The following is a 10,954-nucleotide window of genomic DNA, read 5'->3' as shown; positions in this document are numbered from 1 at the left end:
GATGCACCTTGGGGCCTGTGACAGAGGTGAATCAATCTTCAGGAAGGACAAGGTGCCACTGAAGAAGTCCCTGGCCCTCACTAGCCTGTGATTTGGCAGCCTGAGGTCATCATTAGCCCAGTCCCTGTTCATATCATCTGGGGGTGAGAAGAGGTTCAGGAGGAGGAAAGCTAGAAGGTTTTAAGTGTGCAGAGACTAGAGTAGTGACCTTGGTGTGATGTGCCTCTCCCATTTGTGAAGCATGCTTGGCTGTAGATCAGAAGGACTTGGCCTAAAGGTAGTGGTGGGATCCAGTTGTTTGGGCACAGGTAGGAAACCTGAGATGCCCTAAGGCACTTGCCCAGCAACTACTCCAAAGGGGCATTTTCCTAGAGGTCTTATGGTCCTCTGGTTTTCCAAGGGTCCCATGCTGTATCTGCTAGAGACACATGCTTGTGCTGGACACCCCAGGCATCTGACATGGCCCTGCAGGCCTATTTCTATGTCGCTGAATCAAGTGCCTGCACTGGATGACACCAACTGTTTGCAATGTTGGGATCTGCATGTGTCTCAGCTTCCCGGTGAGTGGAGCTCTGGTAGCAGTGGGCATCTAGTATCATTTCAGGTGGCCAAGGCAATTCCCCACCTGGCCCCCACCTCATGCTCCAGAAGGATCTGGGTCTCATAGTTGCTCCATCAGAGCAAGCAGACACTGGCACATGTTTCTGACCACCTCTGTCTCTTCCAATGTCACCAGGTGTTTCTGTGTGAGCAACTGACTCCCACCTTCCAGCTCCAGTGATTACAAAAGGGAGCATAGACTGTGATCTTGCATGCAGACATCCCTGCTGTGCTCACTTCTGCCTGGGCAAGGGGTCTCCCACCCCCTTTGTGTTTTTTATGAAGCTCACGAGAAGAATCTGAATCCCACAGCATCCCAGGGCCTTCTAAAGCAGCCTCAGAAGCCCAAACTGACTCATCTGAAGCAATATCTGAACCATGTGTCAGTGAACTCCCTTCTTGTTCCCATCTAGGTGTCCTGCCTAGTTAAGGGATGGGAAAAGGGGATTCAGGGTGGCACATTTCCACCTCTCATAGATAGCCATCCTCTGATGAAATAAACTGCAATGCTGGAATCAGTCTCTCTGCACTCTTCAGAAAAGGACAATAGGTGATTATTTTAGTCTACTTCAGGGAACATTTCCCAGGAGGAGGGAGCACAAGGGACAGAGAAATTCATGCCTTCAGCTTGGCCTCTACTCCTGAGCAAGGCCAGGCTCTGGGGATGGTGGGAGATCATGGCAACCTGGCAGCACTGCCCAAAGACAACTGTGTGCAGGAGCAGCTCCTCTGCCAAGAGCAGCAGGGCTCTGGGCTCTGCCTGCTGCTGCTGACATGAGATGAGAGAAGGCAGAGAGAAGTGCAAGGCAGTGTGGAGTGGGAGGACAGAGAGCTCATTGTGGAAGAAATCTTCACAGCCTTTTGCACGGTAAGTCTCTGGCTGTAGGGCAATACTACTGAGGTTCCCAGAAAGGTCTTGAAACCCATCCAGTCACACGATTGGATTTTTAAGGATTGATCTCCCGGCCTCTCGTTGTGCAGAGGAGGGGGAGATGCTTCAGAGCAGGGATTCCCTGCCACACTGTCACAGGGGCAGGGCATCCTGCTACCTTCTCCCAGGGACGCTGCAGGGGTGTGTAGCTGGGATGGGCACACAGGTCTGTGCAGGGCTGTGATTCAGAGCAGTGTCGCTGTGTCCCAGGGTGCTGTGTGCCCGGGGCAGTGACTCTGCTGCTTGCGAGGGTCAGTGCTCAGCCTGCCAGGGAACTCCCTGCAGCACTGCAGGATGAAGCTGTAGTTGGAAGGAGTGACCCCCGATAGGGCAGGTTCATTCTCCTGCTGAGAGGGTGCAGCATGGCTCAGGGCTGCTCACAGCTCTATCTCATGCACAGGAGATGTCCAAGGAGCCTTTTCAAGAGGAATATCAAGAGAAGGGCTACTTGCAAGAGAAGGAGCTTTATGTACCTGTGCTTTCAGTTCCCTAATTTTGGCAGGGAGAAAAAAGGAAAGAGTTTTGTGGTTTGGCAAGGAACTGGGACTCCTAAACCTTCACTCTGAGAGATTAACAGGTCTTTGAGGACCCTCAGCAAGCTGCTTCATCCTCACCTTAGCCTACTGACAGCATTAGGATCACCTTTGGGGCCTCATACAAAGTTATCTGACCTGCAGGACCTGCATGCACGGAGATGCCCCTGCACAGTGGCCTGTTGCAGGAGGTTTCCTCAGGGTAGAACTGAGCACACACAGGGTGGGATGGGGGCTGTGAGCACTGACTGGGAAAAGATGTGACAGAGAAAGAGCTCCCAGCAAGGAGAGCTCCAGGCAGCAGAGATGGGCAGGGAATGAGAGGGAACTCCAGAGTATGAGCCTCCTCCTCTGCAGCCAGAACTCCGGCAGAGGAGAGGGGCCTCTCTTCTGCCACGGACCCATTTCATGCTGCCTGACAAAGGGGCTGAGAGTGACTGCCCTGCAATGTCACCGTCTGCAAGGTGGCATGCCCAGCTGGGTAAGGGGAAGGCTTTCCTGAGTGCCCATCTGCCCCTCTCTCCTTGCCTCCCTTGGCAGCAGGATCATGGTGTTGCTCCTTGTTTCCCCTCCTGTCCTTGCTGCTCCTGTTCTTCTCTCAGGCTCCCTGGGGTTCAGGGTTTTCAGCTGCGGTTCAGACACCGATGCTGCAAGTTGTGGAACAGAGGGGTCTGCATGGGGATGAGGTTCCCCAGTCCCCTTCTAACATGTGGAGCTCCAGGAAATGCAGTCTGTGGGGTTGGGAAATGAGCTGACTGTCCCTTAAAGAGAGCCCATTTCCAGTCCTAACAGTCCTTGGACTGTTTCCCTGTGGTGTCCTGCCAGGCTGTGAGTTGCCTTCCAGAAAGGCACTGCTGTCTCATAGCACCTCTGTGATATCTGAGAGACAAATGAAGAAGGTGCTGAGATGCTGAAAGCATGGAGCTGGTGGTGGGAGGCTGTATATGGGCATCTGAAAAGAGCCCTGTGTGTTCTTGCCGAGAAGGGGAGTGTGGAGTCCTCCCTCAGGTGCCTGGAGAAAGGGTGAGAAATTTGGAGATCTGCACTTTGAAACTGCACTCGTCTGCTCTCAGCAGTTGCTGGTTTCTTTTTAGGGCACCATATGAGAGTGATCATCCCCCAGCTCCAAGAGGTGCGAGCAAAGGACAGCTGGGAAGAAGGCTAATAGACAAGCTGTCCTCACTCTGCACCAAGCGACAGGGAATCCATTTTTCTCAGGATTCACAGTAGAAATGCTGAGAATTGCTGCCTTTGAGGATCACTCCCCAGGGGTGACAGGGGCATCTCAAAGAAAAAAAACACTGTTAAAAAATCCCATGAACTCAGTTCCTCAACCCTCATTCTTTAGAAGTGGTGGTGCAGATGCTGAAAAGCCCTTCCACATGCCCAGTGGATTTCACCTGACAGGAACTGTGACTGTCAGAGCTAGTCACCCCCATTCCCATGTATCCCACCACTGTACAGCTGGACTGACTCCTCTGGAGCTCATAGGCAGAAGTCCCTGCTCCTCATAACGCACTCTGCCAGTGCAAAGTGGAGCTCAAGCAAGGGAGCTGTGCACAGATGCTCTCCGAAAAGAGAGAGGCAAAGTGGGGGAGTTGTATGAGAACTGGAACATTTGGGGGATTTTTTACTTGAAAAGACTCTCCTAACCTCTCAATGTCTTTTCTTCTTTGGACAGTCCCCCATGCCCAGAGATAGCAGAATGTCCAACAGCAGCTCCCTCAAAGAGTTCCTCCTCCTGGCATTTGCAGACACACGGGAGCTGCAGCTCTTGCACTTCTCGCTCTTCCTGGGCATCTACCTGGCTGCCCTCCTGGGCAATGGCCTCATCATCACAGCCGTAGCCTGCGACCACCGCCTCCACACCCCCATGTACTTCTTCCTCCTCAACCTCTCCATCCTTGACCTTGGCTCCATCTCCACCACTGTCCCCAAATCCATGGCCAATTCTCTGTGGAACACCAGGGCCATTTCCTACTTGGGATGTGCTGCCCAGCTCTTCCTGGTTATCTTTTTATTTACAGGAGAGTTTTCTCTTCTCACAGTCATGGCTTATGACCGCTTTGTTGCCATCTGTAGACCACTGCACTATGGGACCATCATGGGTGGCAGAGCTTGTGTCAAAATGGCAGCAGCTGCTTGGGCCAGTTGTTTTCTCAATGCGCTGCTGCACATTGGAAACATATTTTCCGTACCACTCTGCCGACGAAATGTCGTGGACCAGTTCTTCTGTGAACTTCCCCAGATCCTCAGGCTCTCCTGCTCGGACTCCTACCTTAGGGAAGTTGGGCTTATTGTGTTTAGTGTCTGTTTATTCTTTGGGTGTTTCATTTTCATTGTGCTGTCCTACGTGCAGATCTTCTCTGCTGTGCTGAGGATCCCCTCTGAGCAGGGACGACACAAAGCCTTTTCCATGTGCCTCCCTCACCTGGCCGTGGTCTCCCTGTGTGTCAGCACTGTCCTGTTTGCCCACCTGAAGCCCCCCTCCCTCTCCTCCCCAGCTCTGGATCTGGTGGTGGCTGCTCTGTACGCGGTGGTGCCTCCAACACTGAACCCCCTCATCTACAGCAGGAGGAACAAGGAGCTCAAAGATGCCCTGAGGAAAGTGATCTCATGGGCATTTTTCAGCAGTGGTTACATTGCCTTTGCTCTCCGCAATTGAATCCCAGTGTATCCCAACCAGCCCTGACCTGTGTTTGTTCACTTTATTTTTACTATTATTATTATTACTATTATTATTATTATTATTTGTTATCATGTTGCTACACAAATGCTTGGATTCATTCCACTTTTAGTGAGACTGCTCTGTCTCACCTGGTACCCACATAAAATTGTGTCCAACGCTGCATCAGAGCTGACTCCACACAGTATCTCTGTAATAAAGTAAGTTCTACCCAGTGCAGTGCCTGAAGGCTGGGCTTTTCTTCCAAAGCTGGTGTCAAGAATAGGCCTAAGGAATTGCATGTCAAAAGGGCCTGCTGGGCAGGGTTGTCCATGGATTTAGAAGCAAAAATCCACTAATCATATAATGATCTCTTAGAGACCAAGGGCTGGATTTAGGACTCACCCATTGGTGTCCAGTAACAGTGGAGATGACGAATTGTCAATGGTGATGTACACACCCAGAGCCTTTCCACATGTTAAAGCACAGTGTCAGATGCCCGTCCTTCTGGAGGGGAATCTGGAGGTGCCAGGAGAGCTCCGGGAATCTCCCGGGACAGTGTGTGCCTGGGGTGGGCAGTGAGTGGAGCCTCACAAAGGGAGAGGTCCTCCAAGGTGGAGTCACCTAAGGGTAAAGTGCTAAACCCAGGGATTTGTGGGCAAAGAAGGAGTCTGTCATCCCAGCAGAGGCAGTGGGGCCCCATCTGTCATGGGGAAGGGACACTGGAGAGCGATTCATGTTGTCAGTGTGATACCAGGGGCAAGATGTAGAGGCGCACCTGGACTCAACTAGTACCCTTGGAAATTCTCCATAGTCCCTCCAAGCACCTGCCACATGCGCAGTCCCTGGAGGGATTAGAGGCCGTGATCCCCATTTGGTTGGGTCTGCTTCCCACCCTGACCAGCATGGCCAGTGCAGAGTGACCCTGTGACCCTGTGGCCCCACAGCCCGCTCACTCTGCAGAGCAGCACCATCAGCTCAGGGCCCTGCGGCAGAAGAGGGGAGGGGGTGTGGGAATGGCCAATGAGATCAGAGGAGGGATTGGGAGAGATGAGAAGGAAGTGGAACTGGGCTTGAAATTGCCGACCTTTAATGCAAGACAATGTTCCGAGTGTGGGCACACTGAAGTGAGCTCCCAGTGCAGAGCCAGAAGTCCTTGCTCTGCTGGCCCTCCACATGGCCTGGGAAGTGCCTGAAGAAGGATTAACGCTCCCCACCCTCCCAGCTCCTTGTGCCATCATCCATCCTGATGGGTGGCACCAAAAAGAAGGCTGGGAGCCCTCATGGGAGCTTGCATTGAAGGAAGCAGCACCCAGGAGCCATATCAGTTGGCTGCTGTCCCTCAGGCCCTGTCCCCAGCACATTTCCTTCAGACAAAATGTATGTCTTCAGACACCCTGTGTGCTGGTCCATACCCCAAATGTCACCCCCAGACAAGGCTCCACGCCCAGCTGGAGGACTGGGCATCCAGCTGTGAGCCGTGGCAGGACAAACCCTCTGCTGGGTCCCCTGCAGGGCTGGCAGGGAGCATGCAGAGGAGGTCCTGGGGTCATCTACTGGGCCTGTGGACCATCCTCCTCCCATGGGGGGACCCCTCATACAGGGTCTGTCAGAACAAACATCCAACCCAGCTTGTTGCATGAACAGAGAGGAGAAACTGCCCCAGGAAACTCCTCCCAGACCCAGCCCCTCGTACCAGCCGTTTCCAGCACTGGCCATTCCCCATGGTTCTGGTGAGGGGTGATCTTGGAATGTGACCAGCTCTATCTGCCTGCTAGGCTCAGGACCTGGGTGGGGGGAATGTCCAGCCCTGCCTGGGCTCTCTGCAGGCTCAGACCTCAGCAGACCCCAGAGCATGGCCTTCTGTTAACACCAGAGGGACAGGAGCAGGGCTGGGCAGGGGCTGTGGACTGGTGGGAGGCTGCTGAACAGCAGGCCCTTCAGGGGATGGGGCACTGAGGTCTGTCATGGGATCCATTCTGGGGACAGATTTCCCCACCCTAGAACACACTCTGTCCTGTGCAGTGCCTGTACAGTGGGGCAGTGGGGCTGTGGGGCCACGTGCAGGGCAGCAGGGCTGGGCTGGTGCAGGGATGGGGTGCAGATGGGAATCATGACATTCCAGGAAGCTCTCAACGGTCATGGAGGGGACTCACTGCTGCTAGCAGGGTCGGAGGTCTCTCAGGGGCTGCAGCCACTGGCACTGCCTGCTAGGACTTCCAGATCCAGGACAGGTGGTTAGTGCCCAGCATGACAGCTCATGGTGTCGCCTCTCCTGTGTCACCATTATCTCTCAGGAGCACCTCCGGGTGCGTCACTCCCTGTTCAGGTGTAGAGAGGAGCTGCTGGAGGTCTATTCTCAACCCCCTGCTGACCCCAGCTCTGCCCTTGTGTCAGCCCACAGGCTCTGCCCTGGGCCGTGTTCTGTCTCCATACGCTCTCCTCTGAGACCACACAGGGACCTGCAGCACATAGCTCTACTTGCAGCTGGCCACCACAGCCTGCCTGTGTGTTCCCAGGAGATCTCAGTATGGCTGTACTTGGAGGTGAGGCTGTGATTGTCCTCGTTCAATGTAGATGGAACGGTCTGGGTGGGGGCCAAGGGGAGTAAAGTGCAAGAGACAACAAGGAGAAGATGCAGTAAGGGAAATTTCAAATGAATTTAAGGAAAAAATAAAGAAACAGCCATGGTAGCTGAGCAGCACTGGGGCAGGGGCCAGGAGATCTTTAAAAACTCTCCTGGAGAAGGCACTTACTAACCTGATCTGACTGTAAAGTTAGCCCAGGCCAGAGCAGATCATGCTCCTGGGGATCTCCAGCAGTCCCTCCCAACCTAAATCCTCTAGGAGGAAGGGGCTGGAAAGTAGAGTCTTGGGAAGGGGACACTGTTGTGGAGTTGAGGCCTTGCTGGCATTTGCACTCCCTGGTCAAGCCTGACCTCAGAGTCACACAGTGAGTGAGTTCATCCTCCAAAGGAGTCTCTGCTCCATGGGCAACAGGAGTCAAAGTAGTCCAGGAGACTGCAGAAAAGTTCTCAGGAACACGCCAGGCATTCAGCCCCTTCGACTGCTGAGGTGTCCCCACACTGGTGCTTTGCATCCTGGGTCTGAAGGGCTGAGAAATCTTTAGAGCCAGAGCAGATAGGTGTCCCATCTCCTGGGTTCATGGGTTACAGGGCATCATCAGGGCTGTACTGGCTGCAGGGAGGGAATCAGTGCCTGAGACATGAGCAGATCCCCCTCTGCCCTCCCCTCTCTCTTCACACCCCGGAACAGAGATCATGTTTCCCGTGCTGACCCTCCCTGCCGGGCTGTATTCCCAGCCAGAGGGGACACAGGCTTCACCCTGGGGAAATGCAGGAGAGCCAAGTCTCACCTAGAGGAGCAGGGTCCCACCACCCCTGCTGAGTGGCCAGGGCTGCAGGCTTCAGACACCACTCAGTTCCCCGCACACCTCCTGCCTGGTCCTGGAGGCCCCAACAAGGCATCAAGAAGGCAGGCATGCCTGGGGGTCTGGTGCCACTGTGGTGGTAAGCCAAAGCTCAACTGGAGCTGGAGGTGGAGCTAGCAAGAGATGAGGAGGGCAACCAGAAGGGCTTCTGTAAGTACATGGGCAGCACAAGGCAGGCAGAGAAGGAATATGTGTTCTCCCTGCACAATGGGGCAGGGGATGTAGTGACAAAGACAGGGGAAAGGCTGAGGAGCTCATTGCCTCTTTCACCTTGTCTTTTACTGGTATTGTCTACTGCCAGGTCTCCCTGGCCCCCAAGTCCTTTGGCAGCATCTGTGTTAGCAAAGCCTCACCCAGGGTAGAGGAAGATGCAGCTGGGGAGGACTTTTGCCCAGCGGGCACACACAAGTCCATGGGACCATACAGGAGGCACCCGAGGGTGCAGGGAGAGGTGGCTGGAGTCATTGCAATGCTGCTGTTGATTGTCTTTTAAAGGTCAAGGTAATCAGGGAGGTTCCTGATGACTGGGAAAAGGCAGACATTGCACCCATTTTCCAGAAGGGCAAGAGGGAGGAGATGGGCAACGACAGGCTGCTCCTCTTCATCTCAGTCCCTGGGAAGGTGATGGAGCAAATCCTCCTGGAAACCATCTCCAAGCATATGAAGGACAAGGCCTGGAAGAGGCAGCATGAGTTGACCAAAGGGAAATGGAAACCATGCCTGACCAACCCGATTGCCTTCTGCCATCAGATGAATGGCTTTGTGCACAAGGGGAAAGCAGGGCATTTTGTGAACCTTCCCTTTAGCAAGGCCTTTCACACAGTCCCTCATATTCTCCTTAGAGGCAAATTGTTGTGACCTACCCTGGATCAATGGACCATAGGGAAGGCAGAAGACTGGCTGGACCATCAGGCTGAAACACTGTGATCAGTGGTACAAGTTCCAAGTGGCAGCTGGTTACTAGCAGCATCCCTCAGTGATCAACACGTGCGGCAGGACTGTTTAACATCTTTATGTATTGCCTGCACAGTGGATGGAGCGCACTCTCAGCACCTTTGTGGACAATGCATAACTGGGGGAAGCCCCTGGGCAACCTCATCTAGTTCCCTCTGCATTGACCAGGGTGGTTGGGGCTAGATGACATCCAGAGGCCTCCCCCACCCCAAGTGCTGTCATTCAGAGAACTGTTCCCTGGAGAGCTCTGTAAAGAGAGAAGAGGCAGAGGAAGAAGAAAGGAGAGAGAGGCAGAAGAAGAGATCTGAAACATGTCCATTTAAATAAAGTAGTTCCTCAGAACAATGTTTCTCCATTCCTCCACTACTACACCAGAGCATTGCCAGCAAATGTATTTTCAAGAAGAATGTCTCTCTCTCTCTATATGTTCACGCTCGCATAGACAGACTAATTCCTGTAGTGCATGAACATGGTGCTGCCAATGAATAAGAAAGGAATAAATATTTGGCAATGGTAAAAACTGTGTGAAGTTTTGGAAAAGAGGATTTTTTTTTTTGTCAGTTATTGCATTGAAGATATTTTAGAGACTCCTTTAAAACATTGCTTTAACACGGGTAGGTTGAGATTTGTGCAAATTTGGCCACCCAAAAATAGAGCATTTCCTTAAAGCTGGTCACCCTGCTTTCCTTATCAGTCGAGAGAGTCCGACACCTCAGAGTGCAATGTGTTCTGTGCAGAGTGAGGAGTGACACGGACAGCCGTGGGCAGAGGGTGGTTTTCTGAGCACTGGGCTCTGTGTGAGACACAAAAATATCTTGTTTAATGGTGCAGGCCTGATTATAACAGAAAAGTTTAGAAAATGACATTAAAACTGAAACAAGAAAGAAATTAAGACAAAGACTGAAAGCAAAGAAATGCTTTGTCATACTTTGCAGCTTTTCATTTTTTTGTTATTATCTCACTTGATTTTTTCTGTTTTAGTAGACTAGTGTTCTGGGGCAATTCTGCGTTATGTTTTTGTGTGAAAAGGAAAGTGGTTTTCAGAACTGGGGTGGGATGCAGTCACAGGGTCATGTGTGGCTGGTGCCATTGCAGGTGCCCTGGTCCCCTCTGCCCAGCCTCCCTCTGAAGCTCTGAGGGGCTCTGATCTCCTGCAGGTCCCCTGTGAGAGCTGCCAGGCCCAGGCAGGTGCCTCATGGACACTGGGGCCTCTCCAAGTGCTGTTTACGATTAGACACTTGAGTTCTGCCTGGAAAGGTGAAGAACTGTTTTCAACGTTAAAAAAAAATGTGAGGACAGTTTCATCAGCTGAAAGGACTGATTAATGTTGATAAAATGTCACTGTTTTCCCACAATGATGTAATGGAAATTTTGAGGAAGGGCATGAATCTCAGGAGAAAAAATGTTGATCTGCCCCTTAACATGTGTTACCAGTGCTCTGTCTGTTATGCTGTGGATGTAATCTCAATAGTCTCTCACATATTTCGACACGTCCTGATTAAATTGATCATTTCTAGAGTCAACTCTGTGTCACAGTATCTGGACATATGCACTTTCCCTTGTTTCCCTGTTTGTCTCCTCCCCTTACTCTTTATCATTCAGAGACCTCTCAACTCTCCAGTTGCTGCTTTAAGCTTCAGGAGGTCTAAAACTTGCCTCATAATTCAGCAGTTTGTGTCTTCAATCAACTCCTTCACTGTGCGTCTATCCAGCCTTTCCTATCTATTTCAAGGAAGGTTCTTCCTTGTAGACTGTGCATCTCACTGGAGGCAACTTGGACTTGACATACAGTTGAGGAGTGTCTTTTATTTCTTACGACAC

The 10,954-nt window shown here is 52.2% G+C and overlaps 1 protein-coding gene across 1 annotated transcript; it reads left to right on the top strand.

Annotated features, from left to right (window-relative positions):
• The first annotated feature begins 3,769 nt into the window (after window positions 1-3,769).
• LOC136996064 (olfactory receptor 14C36-like) lies at window positions 3,770-10,595 on the top strand. Its single transcript, XM_067317059.1, has 2 exons — window positions 3,770-4,697; window positions 10,528-10,595. The coding sequence occupies exons 1-2, from the start codon at window positions 3,770-3,772 to the stop codon at window positions 10,593-10,595; spliced, it is 996 nt and encodes a 331-aa protein (XP_067173160.1).
• The last annotated feature ends 359 nt before the right edge of the window (window positions 10,596-10,954 follow it).

The sequence above is a fragment of the Apteryx mantelli genome, unplaced genomic scaffold (genome assembly GCF_036417845.1).
Source record: "Apteryx mantelli isolate bAptMan1 unplaced genomic scaffold, bAptMan1.hap1 HAP1_SCAFFOLD_20, whole genome shotgun sequence".
NCBI lineage: Eukaryota > Metazoa > Chordata > Aves > Apterygiformes > Apterygidae > Apteryx > Apteryx mantelli.
Note: the sequence above shows the minus strand (reverse complement) of the source record. Positions and strands in the feature narration are given on the sequence as shown.